The sequence below is a fragment of the Nuphar pumila genome, chromosome 12 (genome assembly GCF_984573655.1).
Source record: "Nuphar pumila chromosome 12, dmNupPumi1.hap1.1, whole genome shotgun sequence".
Taxonomy (NCBI): Eukaryota; Viridiplantae; Streptophyta; class Magnoliopsida; order Nymphaeales; family Nymphaeaceae; genus Nuphar; species Nuphar pumila.
Genome location: NC_143260.1, coordinates 53,197,656 through 53,219,976, shown reverse-complemented (window position 1 = coordinate 53,219,976; position 22,321 = coordinate 53,197,656). Strand labels below are relative to the sequence as shown.

The window sequence follows — 22,321 nt, the reverse complement described above, 5'->3', positions numbered from 1 at the left end:
GATACACAGTAAAAAAAATATTTGGACTTACAATAAATACAGGAGATGGCGAGCAGGATACAACATGGGGCATATACAAAAGGGATGATGCTGTTAGAGAATAAAAAAAAAGGAAAGGGAAAAAAATCATGAAATATGCAAGGAAATTAGTGAACTGAATGCAAAATAGACAAAGCTTATAAGCTATATTACAGATAATAGGCCTTAATAAAAGGAAAGACATGGCTACAGGCCCTTAGATGCAGAGTATGTGCTGAAATAAAAAAAAAATGAACTTCCCCATATACAGAGACTGCGCTTAAGCTGAAGATATCCACGCTGGATGGGATTAGAATACAGTAACAACATATTTTAAACCAAAGACCTAAGCAAGATCAAATTGAATCCCATCATAGGAAAGCATAAACTTACTCAGAATACCAACACCTGCAGAAAGTTGAGTATAACATGAAAATTCAGAAAATATATGTGGGATTACAGAGGTTATCAATAGGCCATATCTGGATATAACCCCTACATGAACTAAGATGGAAAACAAATCAAGATAATCACCTAAACTAGCTTAATGATATAAAGTTCAGAATGTAGAAATGTAAGACATGATACTGTAAGGTGCTGGAATCAGCTGATAGCAAAGGTGTTCTTCCAGATGTTTACCATGACTCATCGTCATCTGGAATTTCAAAGTAACACTTAATACTTCAGATTGATATTAAAGCTCAAAATAATCACTGAAGCCCAAAATAGGTCACTAAGAACTCTTACACTCGACCACTTATGAAATATGAAGCCTGAACTACGTTAGTATATAACTTGGAAGCACAGAAAATATACGAAATCATACAAAAAAAATGATGCAATGTAAGATAGAGTGGAAATGGGTAATAAAATTAAATGTAGTGTCATTGTTGATGACACCCTTTGATGTACGATGAGTCCTACTGAACCATCGTTTAACCCATGATGTGCAGATACTATTGTCAAATGTGTATGAACATATAGAGACCACTAATATACAAAAAAAATGGAATTAATGTTATGCAGAACACCTGAGAAAATGAAGACAGGCATACGAAAATGGATGGGCTATCATCAATGATACAGAAATTTTTATTCACTGCATTTTGCAGAAGATGGACATAAAACAAGATTTTTCCCTTTTATTTTTTTTGTAAAAGTGATTCTCTTAAACAAGAATGCAATCAACGGTACACAATGTGAGATAACCTGGACATGAACATGAAAAACCATGAATTTTCATATGAAAACCTTACTCCTCAATGTTTATGATGTTGAAATAGAGCTGATGAAATCTTTATGGGAAATAGCAATTTGATTAAAACATGGTTATTCACATGAATCGACAACACCATTGCGAGGTGTAATCGGTTCTTAATATGTGGAAATGAACAGAGACGCAGACCACATCATTAAATGTAATGGATCTGTGATATGTATGGTGTGAACATGATGCATATTTCACCTAAAAGTGAAAGTAAAGAGTCTGTACCTTGGTTCAGCAGGGGTTGAGGAGATCCCTTCCTTTTGAGGGTTCTGCTGAAGGTTGATTGTGCAGATTGAAGCTCCTGAATGCTAGTTGTTGGAAATTTGTCTCTTTGAAAGGCAATGAAAGACAGAGGGATAACAATCGTGATGCCAAGAGGAAGAAAAAGATAGATTAAGGAAGAAGAAAGAGGGGTTTTAGAGATGGGAGAGCTGGAGTCGTGGGTTCTTCTCCTGCTGGAAGGAAGGAAGAAAGATCGATTAGGGAAGAAGAAAGGGGGTTTGAGAGATGGGAGAAGCCAGATCTTCCAAATCGGGGTCCCTTTTTCTCCCCAATGTCGTCCCTTTTTAAAGATTATCAGCAGGCTTTCCAGGAAGATCGGCCCTTCTGAAATTTTCTAACTGGATTTTGAAAGCATTTGAAAATCTTTAAACAGAATTTTGAAAAATTTTGAAACTCGCCAATCTTTGAGAGGAGGACAGTGTTCTTTTCTGAAGGAGAAAAATCTGAGTTCAAAGCTTAGGTAGAATGAGGGTTTTACGGTGGCTCCTTTTGGGGTTGAAAAAGTAAAAAGGAAGGAAGTGGGTAAAACAATTTTTTTTTTCTTTTAAGGTGGTGCCACCTCAGTCGGTTTAAGAAAGTTCTTTTTAAAAGAAAAAAAAATCTTTTGTTCGATTTTCTTTGCAGGGAATTTTAGTGAGGCGCCACCTATGTGTGGGCCCACTGATTATTTTATTGAAATAAATAGAATTGAAAATTAAAGAAAGGGTTTCATAAAGTGGTGCCACCTCAGGGTGGAACTTCTTGAAAATAAGAGAAATATCTAAAAATTTGAGTGTGATGCCACTTCAAGGCGGGTCCCACGTCATTTATTTGAAATAAAAGCAAAAAATAAATTCTTTTTGGGATTTTATAATAGTAGGCTAGTTAGAAAATACGAAGTAAAAATTGGTTTGATTTCAAAAATTTAGAAGAAAAATGGTCCTTCAGAGCAAAATAAAAGGTGCAGGGATTTTATAAAGAAATTCAGAGTCTTTTTGCAAAAGTTTTGAAATAAAATCTTCTAAATTTAAAATTGTGTCCTCTTCTTTCCAACTGACGAGATTTGAAAATCAATATATAAAAAAAACTATCCAGATTGTTTTCTTGAGAAAACTTTTGTAATTCGGAGTCCTGGGGGTTAAGATGAGGGAAACTGACAATTTTGAAAAACCCAGGGATTTGAAATCAATTTTGAAATATTTAAAACTCGAATCTGGATTGATAATTTTGAAAATCAGGAGTTCTGGATTCTCAAAATGACATGTTGTGCAGTGAAATGATATGAAATGCTCATGCGATGATATGCAAAGACATGTTTCATGAAATACCACTCTGAATCAGGACTTGGAAATTCTAGCTTTTTGTCAATAATAGGATTTTGAAAATTTGCAGTTTGAAGATATTTCTGAGTCTAAATAGAGAAATTTTGAGACTCGAGAATAAAGTTTAGGACTTTTTGCAAGGTTCAATCTCAAAAAATGACCATTTTGCCCTTTAGTGATCTCGGAGAACCAAAATGTGATGATTGATGGAGATGTCAGGGAGGTGAGTGAAAATTTGGGGTGTTTACATAGAGTAAGCAATCACTGGTTTTGTAGATTGTTGGAATCCACTTTCAAACAACATACAAACTTAAAACTCAAACTTCATTCATGAACATAAGCCAAGTGCTTGCATGCTGAGAGAATCAAAAGTAATAAGTTCAAAATATGAGAACAAGGGTTTGAAAAGGCAAACAAAGCTTGCAGATGTCAATGGAGATGAGGTAGGATGTTTCAAATGCACCAACTCCTCCAGCTGCAGTGATCGTGGTCCTCCTCACCAGTTCAAGCTCCTTCCTTCTTCACCAAAAAAAACACACTCACCAAAGATCATTCTCACTCACACACTCACCTTCTTCATTTCCTTTTCTTTTTTTTTTCTCCAAAAAAAACAAAGCTAGCCTCCACCATTTTTCTACTGGGATTTAAGGGGCACAAAGAGAGCAAGTTCTCTCATTGGCCACGTGAGAGGCAGCCTCCTTTGAGTCAATGAGGGCAGCCTCTCTTGAGGCCAATGAGAGAGCTTAATTCCAACAAGTTCTAGCTCTCATTGTATCTCAAATTGGCCCAATGGCACAACACCCTTTTGAATTCATTGGACTAGTTGGGTGGCACCTCAATCATACCCAATGAGGATGGACTGATGTGGCTGGTCAAGGAAAGCTTGAATATCATTGACTGAAGTCCATATTGGTCCAGTTTTAGGGCACCAATATGGATCCAGGTGGTGTTATTGGATCTTGATACAAGATCCAATACTTAAACTGGATCTTTACACACATTACTTTGGATCCAACATCAAAATTATAAAAAATAAAAATAAAACTATCCAATTACCCCGTACACCCTCTAGTGCCACAAAAAAATCCTACAGGGCACTAGAACTATCCGGATCCGTAGAATCTGGTACCTAAAAATAAATAAAAAAATAACATAAATAAAATACATAAAAAGTTTAAATGATTCCAGACATACAAAACAGAATCAAACATAGAAATACAATTTCTGAGAAAAGAACAAAATATCCCAGAAATTGGAACATGATATTCAAAGCGGATCTGGGTACGCGGAGATCCAATTAGACTCAGATGGTCCTGCATGATTGGATCTACCATGGATTGCATCCCAGATCGGATCTGATGAGTTGGATATAGATCCAACTTGTCTTCAATGCATGAACCCTCAGGATGCTCTGCATCACTTTGCTTGAGGGTGGTATTGTAAATACAACTATTGTTATTGGTATACCAAGAAAGTGGCATAAGTGGATGTTGATTTTCTTGGTATCTTGACATTAAATATTGATTTCTACTATTTTGATGGATAGTGTTGATTCCTAATATCGATTAAGGAACAAGTGTAGAATCGAGTAATAAAATACAAATTATGTGTAATCTACAACTGTAAACCTATCTTAAACTTCGAGAATTGTTGTGCCCGTTTTGAGTATTCTCGAGTTTAATGAAAAGTGAAACTAAACTTGTGTGCATTTAATAGGGACATGCATGCAAAATAGAACTCTGACAATAACTTAATAATTTATTCATGTATGTGCATTGAAATTATATATATTTACCGTTAAGCATTAGTTCATGCATTCTTACTTGTTCTGTTTCATGTGAGATATTGTTATTGCATGATAATTGCTTTGAAATGCTTGAATGGTTATTGAATTATGAGATTGTTGTAGTTATGTTCCTTTGAAAACTTGTATAAATTTGATTTATGCTTTTTCTTGCCAATTTGGATTTTTAGAGGAATTCGTATAAAGAATCTTTGATTCATACCCAGTACTCCTTATGCTTTTCATATGATCTAGAGCTTAATGATATGGATGACTGTCATAGAGACCCTATGAGACTGCGTGACTTAATTTTGTTATTCTTGGATAGTGTGACTCTAGGATTTTATATGTTATTTCAATTTTATTCTTAGACATTGATTTATTGATTAATAAAGTTAGTTATTCGATTTGTTAGTTCAATGTAAATATCACTTGTGGTTTGAAAGTTGTTAAGTCTATGTGGCCTCATATCCTTGGGTTTTGGTTTCCGAAATTGTATAAAAAAAAAACCACTTTTCACGGGGATGAGTCAGGGGCATTACAAAAAGTGAGTGTGTGCAACTTGCATTACTCACTAGTAGTTTAATTCTTTACTAATATTGATTTGACTTTACTTTTCAGCTTTTTACCCCTAATTGAAGTCGTCATAAAATAAATAAGCTCACTCTTCTTCATTAGAACAAATATTTTGTTTGACCCTCAAATTTCAAAGCAACTAGTCATACCAATGCATATATAAGTTCATGCTTAGATAGATGCCAATATAATTCTCACAAAGATTGAGACTCTAAAAACTTCCAAATGATCAAGACTCCTTGGCTATATAAAACTGAAAATGAGAGCTCCAAGCGAATAAAAGCCTCGGACTTTCCAATCTGATGCACTTTAATCTCCTCACTTCAAGACTTGCACCAAACTAATTCATATTGAATATTTTCAAGTAGCCAATCATTTTCCAAAGAATTTGAACAAAACAAATAGGACACAAGTTGTTGAACTTTAGAAAATTAAGTGCAAGGTAATAATGATGGCAATGGGTGAAATGGTAATGACTTTATTTTTTTTATTTTTTTCAGTTTTGGATATCACGAGGCTCAAAAGGGGGTACTAGTGAAGGTTAAACACGGTATTCTTGAACATTAAGCTCAAAGAAAAGAAAATGGGTTAAGGAATCTTGGGCATCTCTTACTTGAGATCTTTCATTGCAGAGGAAGCTATGAAATTTTTGGAGCTTTCTCATATTTTTCTTTTTCCTTTTTTTAATCCTTTTTTGTGGCATTTTAAGTTTTTTTATTTTTATGAGAACTTTTTTTTATGCCCCTCTTCATAAAAAAAAAACTTCAGGATAAGGTCTGAATGGGTAGGTTTTTCTTTGTACATTGAGATGACCAACTTAGTCCTTTTCAAAGATATTGAAAACAAGACTCAGGAGTAAAGGCATCAAAGCATAAGATAGATAAGTCCACTTAACCAACCAAAGGAGGGGATGAGAAGCAATGACAAAGTAGAAGGTAATCTTGACATCTTTTAGCTTTAAGAGTTTTTACTCTAAGTGAATTACCATGTTCTTAAAACATAAAATATGAGTTTGTACATGCACTTTGTGATTTAATCTTTGTTATATTTAGGCTTTAATCCATTCAAATGACAAAAAAATTGCAACAAAAGTGGCAACTTTTTTTTAAAAATTTTTTATTTTCCAATCTTTTTTGAATTTTTCAAGATTTTTCATTTTTTAGTTTTTTCAAATAATTATTTACAAAAGACAATCAAACAACTTATTCACATCCTAAAAAGATGTGAGAATGATGGACACAGCTTTGGACTATAAGAGATGGAAAGAAAACCTGATCCAGATAGTGCAGTTTTACCTCCTATGACTCTCTAACCCGATGATATAGAGAACGATGTGTGCTTTAGATGTGCCCCATCAATAGATTACAGATGCTGCAATGATAGGTCCATGTCATTTTCCTCTATATTCTTATTATGTCTTCTCTCCTTCCAACCTCGATCTCTTAGAAGATTAGGATTTAGACTTTTGCCCCAGATGTGCTATATGAAATGATAGATGATATTGATCTTCCACATTATTAAAAATATTTGTTGACCTTTTGGCTCTCTTAACCCAACATAGATTTGATTTGTATAGTAAAAATTATAAGTGAATCCTTCACCATACTCAACATTAATGGTCAAAGCTCGGATTGATTTTGCAAAGATGTTGGTTCTTTTCTGGACACTGCTCAAGGTCTAGGTTGAGATCACAAGACTGAGGAATAACATGAGCATAGACATGACAAGACTGCATCTTTTCTTAACAAATTTTGAGCTATCTTGAGAAATCTCATCAAAAAAAAATTCTTCTTCCTCAAGAGAGATGAGGAATTTCAACTTCTTGAGTCCATGACATAATTTGGACAATTTATCTAAGCAGAATCATATGCATCTACTGAATTGGATGAAATAAAATCTTTCATCGCATCAATAATTTCAGGATCTGCCTCTTCAATGGATTCTTAAACACCTTTTCTTCCTAAAAAATAGGAGTGACATGAGTTGACTCAAACACCATATAAATTTATTTTTTTGAAATCTTGGGAGGAATTTTCTCTTCAGGAGCTTTCACATGACTTTTTTCTTTCGGAGCCACAGCAGGGACTTCTTCCTCTTTTATAATGACAACTCTAGTGGATGACTCAGGCACAATTGTTTTTATGAAACTTGGACAAAAGCATTGTCATCTTTTTCCTTGACTTGAGTCTTACATCGGTGGACATGCAAGTTGTGGTGATTCTGACTGTTGTGAGGCTCCTTTCTAATCAGTTACGTCAATGTAGACTTTGGGAATTATGACAAAATTTCTTAGTACTGGCTCAACTTTGCTAATCATGTAGAGTTTCTCATTTTGTAGATTTGATTGATGTTGCCACTTGGATGGAATCGAACCTTAAAAGAGGTATGTATGATAAAATTTTGGTCAATGCTAGGTCTAAGAAGGACAAATGTTAAAAATAAGAATCACCTAGAAGCCAAGTTAGTATGGCCACTCCTCAAAGAGAAAAAAAAGAGTAAAAGTCTCCCAAGCAAAACCAAGGGCAAGCCCAAAATTCAAGATGGCCTAATGACAAATAGTTAATCTAGATTTTGCCTATTCAAACTTGGGTCTTAGATATTTTTCTGCAAAATAAGAGTTTGAATTGCCTAAAGTGTCAAATCCTTTCCAGATGAAAGGAAGAGACCACAAAAATTTTTGCAGATATCATCCAGCTCTTGGCTATAACACTGAAGAGTGTATTCCTCTTAAGTATATAATCCAGGACCACATTGAGAAATGTGAGCTGATCTTGGAAAATTAAGAAGCTCGGGAGGAACCAAGTTGCATCACCTTTGAGTAGCCAAGAGGCCCTTGAGGGGTTGATTGAAATTGTTTATAATGAGTGTGATGGCATGGGACTCCCGGATCGGGTCTTTCATGTGATGAATATTCTGATATCCATCGGTTGATGAAGTCCTAAGTGTCCACATCCTTATTCTACCTAAGATTGTAGAGTTGGCTGATCGTTGGCATAACATCTATAGTATACCAGAATTGCTCAATGAACAAGTTCATGAGGGGTTGAAACAAAGACAAATATTCACCCTCAAAACTTCTAAAAAACTATCTGATCAAGGCTCGATCATTGTGAAGACAAACATAACAAGTAACCAAGAACATGGTGGCATGAGTCTGGGGGGTTCCCTGTTTCATTGAATTTGACACTTTTGGGAGGTAAAACCCAAAGGTTCACTATCTTGATTCAGGACAAAGTCCTGAATTTCATAAGGTCTTCTTTCTCTCTTAGCATTTCTTATTTGTCGGGTCATGTTTTTCAATTCCTCTTCCGAATTTCAGATCTACACTTTATACTCATTGGGTTGAGGATTTGAGATCCAGACGCCAACTTCTGAAATTCTGACAGACTAAGTCTTCTTGGGTGTAACACTTTGGACTTTCTGCTTATGATTCTACTTGAATAGTCTCAATTGAGCATCATTTTCTAAGAACTTTTGTTATACCTGCTGTATCAGGGCTCTCAAGGTAGCGTTGAAAGTTTTCATTTCTTATAAAGTGAGAGCATATTTGTTTGAGAGTTCACAGGCTACTCCCTTTCCCTTATCCATTTTCCCATACTGAACTTTAGCATCTTCTTTTTCTTCTTCTTGATCTGCTTTCTTAGGATTCGTTTCTTCAAGATCTATTTTCCTTCATTCCAACAGATCTAATTTTGCATCTGTGATATAACCGGAGGATTTAAGAAGAAAGGTCTCCCCCAATCCTTAGAACAAACCTCTTCCCAACAAGGATCACAATTCTTGAGTGCCTTTAAATTGCTTTTGGGTGTTCTTAGGTGAAATTATAGCCATAAACTCACGTTGGTCAACGTTACGGGAACCCTAGCCTATTTCAGTGTTCAGGTTCATGGTGGATTCATATAATCCTTTGGCAGAACCATGGCTTAGGATTTATGAATAAACAAGAGTCCAAATCAATCAAACATCACACAAATACAGAATTATAAAAAAGCAGGTTTCCTGGATCTGTTCGAAAGCTCTGTAAATTTGTAAGGTCACTTCAACTGGGATCTAATAGGATGGGATTTCTCAGTACCAAAGCTTTTACGATATACCCAAACTAAGGTTCCTGGTACTATGAGCGAGTTCACAGTCTCCTTGGTCCTGCACCAATGTACCTAAGCTGATGGCCTCTGGTATTAGTGGGGGCATCTATAGATCTAAAATATTGAACAAGTTGGAGGATTTTTAAATCTAAACAGTAAAACAGTGGTTGTATAATCAAAGTCTTAAGAGAGAGGATAAATAGAAAAGAGTAACCACGAAACAAGCAATGTCCCAAGCAAGATGATTTTCCTAACTCGTTGGAGGTTGATATTTTCCTAAGAAATTCTAGGTGCCATGCAAATCTCTAATGAGTTTTTCTTTCTAAGTTACTTTCCTAGGTCTAGAAGAACAAAGTAAATACACAATCTACTTATTGACTCTACCTAAAAAATGAGAAGGAAACACACGAGAAAATACTATGATTTTGTATCCAAAATAATTTTCATGCGGAAAAATAAAAATAGATCATCTTTTAAATCTGGATATGGATCTTATCCAAAAGATATACCTCGGTCCAAACACCATAAACAACACATAAGATCAAGATGCATACACGGGTTTTAAGAACCGAGGCTTCAAAACCCAAAAGTTCCAAAAAGAGGGACGTTTTCCCGAAATTTTTTGAAGTCAAGAAAGGGTAGCAGACGTTGCTAATGATTTTTGAATAAGACATAATTCAGAAAAACTTCCAATAGAGAAAAGAAAGAAAATAAAAAGATATTTTTGACGATGTATGTCATGCTGAAAACCAACAGATGGGTGCCAAGATATGGCTCATAGAACTTTCCTAAAACAAGTGCCAAACAAGTGCTTTTGCCCCTATTTCGACTAGAAATATCAATTTCTCAGCCACTTGCATCAAAAATACGGAAAAACCATAAAAGAGACAAAGAAAGAGGAGTCTATTATCTTTTCAACGAGCCTAAGAACGTCGAAAGCTAAGGTAGAAACATAGAGATATGACTTTGTCAATCTAACAGTGTCTAACAAAATAGAATACAAAAAATGAGATTATGGATCTGAGGTAGATCCAATATCCAAAAATCATAAAGACAACTAAATTACTAACCTCGTAACAACATATTTCTAGAAACTTGAATCTTGGAGTTAAACAAATGGTCCCACTATGATCGCCATTCTGTGGATCCCTCCCAGATTTTGAAAAACAAAAATAAGGGGTTTTCCACTAAAAGATATTTTTTTTCTTTAAAATGGACTCGAAACCAGATCCAGACTTTGAGAGAGTGTAGAGATAATTTTTAAAGGTAAAGTACTTTTATTCCTCTATTGAGTAGGGATCAACCAAACCAGGAACCCTCGATCTTGGTTTTTAGAGCGAGAGTGTTGCAAAGATTCAGACCTCATGTGTGAGACCTAGAAGAAAATGAGTTCGATGGTGGGAACTACCAAAACTCAAGAAAAGAAGACAACACAAACAATATATGAACGTTAGGGCTATCAAAACATAAAAAAAAAATATAAAATAAATAAAATACGAAAACAAATGAAAACCAAATCTCACCTTGGGCTTAAATAGCCTTTTCTATGGTTGACGAGTGTGAGAGAGCATAGGTGACACTTCGGCTAGGCGCAAGCTTCAAAAGGGGGTTGAAACAAAAGATTTGGGCCTTAGGCTAGGCTAGGCTTGACTTGATCGGCTAGGCTAGATCTTGTAGAGACTCGGGTAGAGTGAGGACATATATACAAATGAACTCCAGATGTTGAAATAGGGAGATGCCTTCCTATTTATAATTTTTTAGGCAGACTCAGATACGTGTCCTCCATACCCGAGATACATCTAGATGGATGACTTCTAAATGGGTTGCCTTTGAATGAAAGGTTGAGATTACATGGCTTACCCTAAGGAATTAGTTTGGTAGGATTACTAGGCTTATCCTAACATTTTAGAAGGCCTAAACTCAAGAATCTATGATTTAGGTAAGTTGGTTTGGGCCAAGACACATTTCTCTAGGCGAAAAGAGTCTAAAATGGTAGGTTTAAAACAATTTTCACTATTTTCACCATGTATCCCAAAATATAATTGATATTAACGTTATTTTATTTAATAGATAACATGTTTGTCTACAACTTTGATTTCAATCTCAAGACTCAAAAACATAATTTGATAGGCCAAAAATCCACTCTAAGTGGAGCCCAGTTGAAAGTAAGGGTCAACCTTGGATAGATTTTACTATTTTGGCCATAAATCCCTCCAAGCATCCATTTCAACCCAAATTTATTTTAGTTGAAAGGTAAGACATTGTAGAATATTTTTCCTTTTTTTGGTAAAGAACTCCGCCTATGTATAATTGTTTAGTTATACACTGCCGGTCCCAAGCCCGGATAAAGGAGGAGGGTTGTGGTAGGCCAGTGACAGCCAGCATAAAAACTTAGTCATACCCTATGAATATGAGCCAATTTGAGAATTTCGTTGGGGCGTTCCCTACTGAGCGACGCGTTGTACTCTATAGGCTTGGAGGCAGTGATAAATGGGTAAGGGTTGGTAGGTTGTGGCCCAGAAGCGACGCGTCACACCGGCACCCGGGTGTGGTGTCAAATAGGCAAGAGTTCCCTCACTTTGTTGGACGGGTGGGGGTAAAGATGTTAGTCCAAAACCATAAAATTAGGTTAGCCACTTGGAACATAGGGTCTTTAACTGGTAAGTTGGTAGAGTTAGTAGATGTTATGTGTAGGAGAAAGATTGATATTTTATGTCTACAAGAGACCAAATGGGTAGGTGAGAAAGCAAAAGTGGTAGAACCTTGGGGATATAAGATTTGGTATACAAGAATAAATAGGAATAGGAATGGAGTAGGGATTGTTATGAGTCGTGAGTTCATAGATAACGTAGTTGAGGTCCGTAGGAAGGGTGACAGGATTTTACTTATTAAATTAGTATTATGTATGGATATTATTAATATTATTAGTGTTTATGCACCTCAAATAGGTTTAGATGATTCCATTAAGCATCAATTTTGGAAAGATTTAGATGGAGTAGTACAAGGGATATCTTATGGAGAAAAGCTTTTCATCAGCGGTGACCTTAATGGACATGTAGGCATTAGTAGGGATGGATTTGAGAGTATCCATGGAGGCTATGGTATAGGAGAAAGAAACAAAAGTGGAGAAAGGATTTTAGATTTTGGTTTGCCCTATGATATGATCTTAGCAAACACTTGGTTTAGGAAGAGGGAGTCTCACCTAGTAACATTTAAAAGTGGGGTTAATATGAGTCAGATAGATTTTTTCTACTTAGAAAGAGAGATAGGGATTGTTGTATCGATTGTAAGGTTATACCGGGAGAAAGTGTAGCTATACAACATAGAGTCTTAATTTTAGATCTTAGAATTAGACAATGCTGCAAAAGGGATAGACATAGGATAGATCCTAGAATTAAGTGGTGGGCATTGAAAGGAGCTAAACACGGAATATTTGTAGAGCAGGTAGTTAAGAAAGTTGATAGGTGTCTCGAGGAGGATTCAAAATCAATGTGGAATAAGATAGCGGGTGACATGAGAAAGGTGGCTAAGGAGGTATTGGGTGAGTCTAAAGGCGGTGCACCGCTAGGTAAGGATATATCATGGTGGAAGGAGGATGTCAAATTAGCTATTAAGGTTAAAAGAGAGTGTTATAGAAATCTAAGTAAGAATCGTGATAATGAGAATTTGGAGAAGTATATGATAGCAAAGAAGGAAGCTAAAAAAATAGTTCAAAACGCGAGAGATAAGGTATATAAGGAGGTTTATGACAAGTTGGATACCAAAGAGGGTGAGAAGGATATTTATAGGCTTGCAAAGATGAGAGATAGAAAATCGAGGGATCTGGGTATGGTTAGATGTATCAAAGATCAAACACAAAGGGTTTAGATGTATCAAAGATCAAACACAAAGGGTTTTAGTCAAAGATGAGGATATTAAGGAGTGATGGAAAGATTATTTTGATAAGCTATTTAATGGAAGTCATGCTCAGGATCTTGGAGACTTCTCAATTCCTTTTCATGAGATGAATTGTGACTTTATGCGCAAGATTTAAAAAAAAAGAAATTGCAGAGGCTTTGAAGAAAATGAAATCAAGAAGGGCAGTTGGCCCAGATGGTATACCTATCGAGGCTTCGAAATGCTTGGGAGAGAAAGGTTTAGAATGGTTGACAAATCTTTTTAACAAGATTTGGCGGACAAATAATATGCCTAATGAGTGGAGGAAGAGTACTTTGGTGCCTCTATATAAGAATAAGGGTGATATACAAGATTGCACAAACTATCGTGGTATAAAACTCATGAGTCATACTATGAAACTTTGAGAGAGGGTGATTGAGTCTAGGTTGAGGAAGGTTGTCATGATATCAGAGAATCAATTTGGTTTTATGCCTGAAAGATCAACTATGAAAGCTATACATCTTCTTAGACAACTTATTAAGAGATATAAAGAGAGGAACAAAGATTTGCATATATTTTTTATTGATTTGGAGAAGGCATACGATAGAGTACCTAGGGACGTTCTCTGGTGGACAATGATGAAGAAAGGTGTTTCTCTCAAGTACATTAGTATAATTAAAGATATGTATGAAGGAGTAGTAACCAATGTCCACACTTGTGGAGGGGTGACAACCAATTTTCCTATAATGGTTGGGTTACATCAAGGATATGCTTTAAGCCCTTTCCTATTTGCTATAGTGATGGATGAGCTTACGAGATCAATTCAAGAAATTGTGTCGTGGTGTATGTTGTTTGCTGATGATATTGTTTTGATTGATGAGTCTAGAGCTGAGGTTAATGATAAGTTAGAATTATGGAGACAGACATTGGAGGCAAGAGGTTTTAAGTTGAGTAAGAGTAAGACAGAATATATGGAATGTCAGTTTAGTAAGCAACGAAGTAGTGATGGGAGTGTAGTGAAGCTTGGTGAGCAAGAAATACCAGTGGATGATTGTTTTCAAATATTTGGGATCTATTATTCAAAAGTATGAAGAAATTGATGGAGATGTAAATCATAGGATAAAGGTTGGGTGGATGAAATAGAAAAGTGCAACTGAAGTGTTGTGCGATCGTAGAATGCCATTGTGGTTGAAGGAAAAGTTTTATAGGATGACTATTAGGCCCGCTTTACTATATGGTACGAAATGTTGGGCTGCTAAGAGACATCATATTAAAAAAATGAGTGTAGCTGAGATGCGTATGCTGAGATGGATGTGTGGAAATACAATAAAAGATAAGATTCAGAACGAGGAGATACGTAAGAAGGTAGGCATTGCACCCATTGAAAATAAGATGAGAGAGAATTGTTTATGGTGGTTTGGACATATTCGGCGAAGGCCTAATGATGCTCCAGTTAGAAGGATAGAGAAATGAGAAAATATATTAGTTAAAAGAGGTCGAGGTAGGCCTAGGAAGACATGGATGGAGATGATAGGAAAGGATATAAATGATTTGAACCTCACCAAGGACATGGCATTGGATAGAAATGATTGGAGGCGAAGGATTCATGTGGAAGACCCAAAAATGATTTTCATTTTTGGTTCATATCGCCGACCCCAATTGTTTTGGGATGAAGGTGTAGTTGTTGTTGTTGTTTTTGTTGTTGTTGTTGGCAAAGATATCAAAAATGTCATCTCGTGAGTCAAAATCATGTTGCAAGTTAATTTTGCCCTATTTTGAAACTAAAATGACCCGTTTGAAAAAATCTAATCCAAGATCCAATTTACCTAGGATCCAAACGAGTCAAAATTGTGGTGTCTACACAACTGTATGCCCTCCATATGTACCACATTACTATCATTCATTGTTTGGGACAGTTGCATATTTGGGACATCAACATCATTCACTGTTTGAGATAGTTGCATGTTTGGGACATCAACATCGTTCACTGTTTGGGACAATTTGATGTTTGACAATGCACTGAAATCGATAGATAGTGCATGAGATAGATGCACATTCTTCATATTATTTCCATCATTGCATTCATCAACAACTTCTTCATCCCTTCAAAGTGCTTATTGTTGCACTATGTAAACCACTACGTAAATGTCATCATTAAAAAACTATCCCTTCTATATTATCATCGTAAAAAAATATTTACCCACATTTGTTTTTCACATGTCATAAGACAATAAGTATACTGAAGGCTGACTAACTCTTTACTATATCCAATTTTATGAGACAACATAACCACCTTAAAACTAATGTTTTTTTAGACTACTAAAGATTTTCAGCTACAATCATCCGCATGGCAATAGTGTAGTTTAACAAATACTGAGGCCATCATTAACTACCTATGCAAAAAACAAATATGCATTACACCAACACAGTCAACCTTAATCCCATTACACTAACATAGAAATACCAAAAATTAAATAAAGGACAAGCAAATACACATAAATCACACACACACATATATATCAAAAAAACCCTAAACGGTAAATCACGTAGAAAATATTAAGTAAAACACATGAGAAGCAAACAACCACACACAAATACGCATGAGCTTAGATGATGCTCATTACTACAAAACAATGTTTAAAATGAAAATAAAACTCTATATATTGTTTGTTTGTATGAAACTCACCTTTTGACCTAACTAGGGAAGACGATGCAAAGGATGATGTAACCTCATTGAAATGCAATGATGAAGTGCCACCGATGAATCGTTGAAAAAGAGTGACAAAATAATTGCTAAAAAAGTCACCGAATTTTTGTAAAAGATAAAGCAAGTTGGGGACCACAAAGAAACCCTAGAAAATATGAAAATAGCCATAGGGTGCAGACAACCCCTTTATATTTCACGAAAACCTGCAAACATGAAATTCACATTTTATAGGTACCAGATATATGCATAGTTCATAACATATTTGCATATCTCCACATAATTAGATATGTGATCTTATAAAATATATAATTTTACTCTATTATTTGTGAAATTACGATTAAAACATATTGGAATAAGTTATATTTGCACGCTTCATGAGAACCGCAAAAAACAATATGCAAATATACATTTAAGTGGGTTATAAAAAGAAAAAAAGGAGGTTTGCATGGTATCCAATGACTTTGGTATAAAATATATGATTTTACTGAGGTAATTGCAAAATTACGATCATTATAAGGTTCACAAAACTTGTTTTTGAGCACTTCACGAAGACCACAAAAAAATAAGTGTGAACATATATTTAAGTGACAATTAAAAAAAGGAGAAAGGAGGTTCGCACGGTTTCACACGACTTTGGTATAAAACATGTGATTTTACAATTAACAGAGATGAATGTATAACTAACATAATTTTTTGTGCGCTTCTTGAGGTTCATAAAAAAATATGTGAATATACATTTAAGTGAGGTTTTGCCTTAGCTAACGGGTGAAACGATATAACGCACAAACTTCGTGAGGTTCACTTGTACGAAGGTAAAAATATCCTAAAAGTTGCCTATTTGCAGTTTTGAACAGCGGGCGGATTTAGAGAAACGTGATCATTTTTTCGTAATTCTTAAATAAGAGAACATAGGCAAAGAAGGCAACATAAAACCTACATCACATGGATATTCCAACTTAGCATGGTGTGGTGTTCCCTATTATTAATGAAAAATTAGACAAAAACGTGTCCTGTGTCCTGTTTCCTTGTGATGAAACATAAAAATCATTGATTTGCTTAGTACCAAAAGCTTGGGCAGGAAGTGCGAGGGAAGATCTGCATCCCATATTGCTAGGGTGGCCATCAGTGGCAATGTGAGGTATGAATAAGGGTTTATGCATGTTCGCACTTTTGATGGGTGCTGTCCGCAAAAGCCTGTGATGCTTCCACTGAGTTTCACCTCAAAGCCTTTATAATCAGCGAGGATGGAAAGTGGAAAATGCATAATAAATTTGCAGACATTCAATTGTGCTCTTACACATTCAAAGGTTCATAAACGTTTGTTATGACATTTAAAGAATTGATTTTATCAAACAAAGTAGATGGCTTAATCAAACCATATATGAGAAAACTAGAAAGCACAGATACTAATGAAAGAATTCAGAGCCATGAAATTTTAAACTCAAATATCATTAGGCTGTAGGTCCACATTGTTTACATATGGAAAATGAGATTAATCAAGAATATAGATTCAACAAAACTAGAAAGCACAGATACTAATGAAAGAATTCAGAGCCATGAAATTTTAAACTCAAATATCATTAGGCTGTAGGTCAACATTGTTTACATATGGAAAATGAGATTAATCAAGAATATAGATTCAACAAAACAAAAAGAAACTTCTGATAGTATAATTAAAAGAAAGTCAAAATCCATGTCTATTCATATTCATATATCCAGCCCCAAAATACTGGGATTCTTGAACTTGATAGAACCTCTGCAAGCATTGTTAATATTGCAGCAACGATTTCCAAAACAGATGCCTTAGTTATCAGGAAGATGTAAATGGTTCCTGATTGCTCATTGTTTGATTCAAGCAGATGGCTATTCCCATCAGCATGTCTATGCATGCAGGTCCTTGGTTGAGCTCCATGCAGGTGCTTTTGGGACGATACCATCAGCCACAATTGCTGTTCCATTTTCAACACTTAATAGAGGGTCCACCTCACTTTCCTTTGTCTGGCACATTTTTGAGAAAGAGACAAAATAAGTGAATGAAAAACAAAGGGAAGAGAAGCATTAGATACTCATGATACGTCATGCTATAAGGAAAGTGATATTAAACAACCAAACAGAAACAATTAGCGAGATGCAAATTAACAGATGGCCCTGTTAGAGAACAAGATCGGGCTCCATTACTTAATGTGATATCCAGCTCCGGGTCCAACCCAGAGGTGGTCACCGTATCTAATGATGATCAGTCAGAACAAGAGTTACCAAAGATGATTAAGGAAACCAAAGAAGGAAAGATTCCTAAGGACTTGTCTAAGGAAAGTGGATCTTGAAAGATCTAATGAGATATTAATGTCGCCCAACAAGGTGATAATAAAAGCAGTCTGTGATAAGGGTATCCAGCCTAAGTACAAAAGGAACGTCTCATATGAGACCTTGAAATTCTGTATATAAAAAAGGACCCAGTGCTCTCAGAGGCATGATGAACTGAGAGCTTTATCTGTAGACATAGGTCTAGCACAGACCGAAAGTCTTTCCTTGTGTCTTTTGCATTGTATTGTTTTATGGTATCAGAGCCATAAAAATGACAGTCTGTTCATGATGGAGACCTCAACAGGTTCAGCACAATTTTCTTCTTCTAACCCATCTATGATATCGGTGGTGACTGGTATGAGTTATTCAACCATGTCGAATAATGTGCATCATTTTTTACCGATTAAGTTGAACTCAGAGAACTATCTTGTCTGGGAATCTCAATTCAAACCAATATTGCACACCCATGGGCTTATGGGATATGTAGACAGATCTAAGCCAGACCCACCTAAATTTGTTCGTGGTTCATCCGAACTAAATCCTTCCTACATCGATTGGGATTGGTCGAATCATGACCAGCTGATCCTTAGTTGGATCATATCCTCGTTGTTTGAAACTGTTCATACCCAAGTCATAAGCTTAAACTGGTCTTATGAAGTGTGGAAGGCACTTAAACAATCCTATTCTGCACACTCGAGGTAACACATCATGCAGTTGAAGTCCCAACTGCAGGATCTCAAGAAAAGCGATAAATCCATTGCCGAGTATCTCCGACATGATTGTGCTATTGTGCACCAACTAGTTGTTGCTTCAAAACATGTTGGAGAAGATATAATTTTACGGATTTTGAGAGGTCTGCCAAATGAATATTTTTATGTTCAAGACTTCTGTAGAGTCCCAATCTGATCCAGTCAACTTGACAGAACTGCATAGTCTTTTATTTGTGCATGAAGCACATCTCAAAGACATCGATAAGAGTTCACCCAAGTCAACTTCTCCTGCAGCAAATTTCACTTCTAGGCAGCCTGGTCAAGGGAGAGGAGGACGTGGCAATGTTGTGGCAAGGGTAGGTCCGGTGGTAGGTTCAATAACCAAGGTGATAGAGCTCAACAGGTCCAAGAGTTGTATGACAGTATTGTGATAAACTGGGCCACATTACTCAGCAGTGTTATCAAATTACCAATCTTGGGCAGAACAAGTCCATTTCTACTGCACTTCATGCTGCCCCACATTCTGGTGCATCTGTTTATAGTGATGATGGGTGACACCCGGATACAGGTGCTACACATGTCACAAATGACATTAACAATGTCTCCATACATGCCGACCACTAGGGACCATACTCACTGAAAACTGGTGATGAAATAGGTTTGAAAATTGATCATATTGGCTCTTCTAATTTTCAGCATGATTTAGTTTTGAAAGATTTTTTACATATATCCAGCATTTGGGGGGGTTGTTCAGATCAGAGTTACCGGAAGCGCCTAGGCGTATGGGGAAGCACGCTTCCCCAATATGCGCTTCGGAAGTGTGAAACGTCGTGCTTCCGAAATGTGTGGGGAAGCGTCCCCCTTTTTTGGGAAGTGTGCTTCCCTTTTATGGAAAGTGCGCTTCCCCCATACTTCCCCCTCGCTTCCCCATTTTTTCATTTTTTCGCTTCTCCCTTGCTTCCGGTTCGCTTCCTAGGTCGCTTCCGAGACGGTTTATAATTTTCTTCTAAGTGGTCCCACGCTTCCCCGCTTCCTAAATTTTTTAAAGTGCTTCGCTTCCCGCTCCCGCTTCCTATATCGCTTCCCGCTCCCGCTTCCTCGACTAGTAACTCTGGTTCAAATATTGTTTGATATGTATATATATATATATACTCATTTTTTAATTATTTGTCATTTTAATAGGAAATATCATCTAGGGGTATTTTGGTTATTTTGACCTTGTAATCGGATCTGCCCATAGGGGCAGATATTTATTTTTTTTGTATTTTTTATTTCATATTGAAATTAGGATTTAGGTCAAGGGCATTTTTGTCCTTGACTCAGAGTTTTTGGGGATTCCCAATGGCCAGAAGGGAGCCTCTCACTCCCTTCCTTTGTGTATAAATATGGGGATCTCTCTCTTTTGTAACCAATCCATTTTATGTGCATTTTATTGATAATAATATTTATATTTTTAAGATTGTTGTGTGGCCCTTTGTACTCGAACCAAATTTGGGTTGTATGAGTGATCCTCTTGTCTCTTGTGAGTGAACTCTATTGGGTTGTGATTTATGAGATTGCTCTCATTTCATTACAAAAACAAATTTTCATATAATATTCAATATCATCTTCCTTTGCTTTTTGAACTTGTTCTGCATTAAAATCACACTCAAAGGAACTCTCATCAAACATCACATCTCTGTAAATCTGAATACATTTATTTTTGATATCATAGCACTTGAATCCTTTATAATTATCAGCATAAACAACAAATTTACAAACATGAGCTCTAGGTTCGAACTTATATATCTAACACTTATCTATGTGAACATAGCAAATACACTCATAAGCTCGTAAAAAATCATTGTCAGGATGCTTTACAAATAATGCATAATAGGATGACTTATAACTCAAAATTTTCATGGGCAACATATTTATAACATAAACAACTGAATGATCGACATTTATCTTAAGACTTAAAGAAGTTTTTCTGGCATGTAATATCGCCAGGGCACTTTCAACAATATGACGATACTTGCTTTCAACAAGCCCATTTTGTTGAGAGGTATAAGGGCAAGATACGCTTCTATTAATTTCATTATTTTCAAGATAGGTATTTCTTCGAAGAGTACTCGCCTCCACAATCACACTGGAAATTCTAAATAGACACAAAAAACTAATTTTTGACCATGTGAAATTTTGTGAATATATTAAATACTTTATGTCTATAGTTCATAAAATATATCCATGTATAACGAGAAAAGTTATCAATAAAAGAAACATATTAGCGACTACCAGAAAAAGAAGCCTTGGGTGATGGTTCCCATACATCACATGCAAAAATTTCAAAAGGTTTTGAAGCTCTTTTATTCCAAGAATTAAAAGTACATGACTCTTTGAGATTTGACAACTTGGACAAATGATACTAGCATACTCACATTCTAAACTAGATTCAAGAATGAGTTTATTAGACACTAGTCTTTCAATAAAACCACGACTACAATGAGCAAAATGATTGTGTCAAACATTGGCTTTATTTAAAACAAAAGAACTAAACAAAGTTGATGGACTGAACGACTATAGACTAGACTTCAAAACTAAATCGATGGATTTGGATGCAGGATCTTCTTTGAAGATGTACATGTTTTTGAATCTTTTGCCTTCAATGAATATCCTCTTCGTGTGAAGATTCTTGACACAAACAGAGGACGAAATAAATACAACACACAAATTGGTATTATCAACAAGTTTAGAAACAAAAATAAGATTCTTATTGATGTTGGGAATAAAGAAGATATTAGAGAGATTTAAAGAACTAGAATTGGACAAAGGAATAGACACATTTTCAGTGTGTGATGGGGGTGACGAGTCTCATCTCCAGTAACAACACTATCTTTCTCATATTAAGAAAGTAACGTTAGGAACTTACCCTCATCACTTGTGATATGATTAGCAACCTCAGAATCAAGATATCACACCCCTTGCTTGTTTTGCTTTAAATTGTGCATTGCAAGAGCATAAAGTAACAATTGCTTATTTATCAAAAGTTGTCCTTCACCGCTACTTTGTCCACTGGTCTAACCTCTAAATTGACTCTTGCCCTGATTCTTGGTTTATGTTCTACCTTGGTTATACCCTTGAACTAATAATTTTGCTTTGACATTCCCTGGTTTCTTATATATAAAGTAGGAATAGGATGTCATCCTTGCGCAGCAGTATTAGGACGAATGTTTAGTAAGGGAACTATACCTCGGCCTCCCTGATTGCCTCTACGACCACGTCCCCTGCTTCCTCTAAAATATCCACCTCTTCCACGACTTCATGAGACATTAGTGACCAAGACTTCCTTAACATCATTAGGAGCATCAACATCAACAATAATAGACATCTCATAATGCAATAATTTGGCCCTTAAATTCTTAAAAGTAAGAAG

At 35.8% G+C, this 22,321-nt stretch overlaps 1 protein-coding gene across 1 annotated transcript in view; it reads right to left on the bottom strand.

The window, feature by feature from the left end:
• Positions 1 to 17,464: 17,464 nt before the first annotated feature.
• Positions 17,465 to 22,321, bottom strand: part of LOC149820914 (UDP-xylose transporter 3-like) — a 44,091-nt gene continuing 39,234 nt past the window's right edge. The window contains exon 8 of the mRNA XM_089982138.1: positions 17,465 to 17,893. Within this exon, the coding sequence (XP_089838264.1) occupies positions 17,777 to 17,893 (117 nt within the window). The 3' untranslated portion in view covers positions 17,465 to 17,776. The remainder of the gene's footprint in view (positions 17,894 to 22,321) is intronic.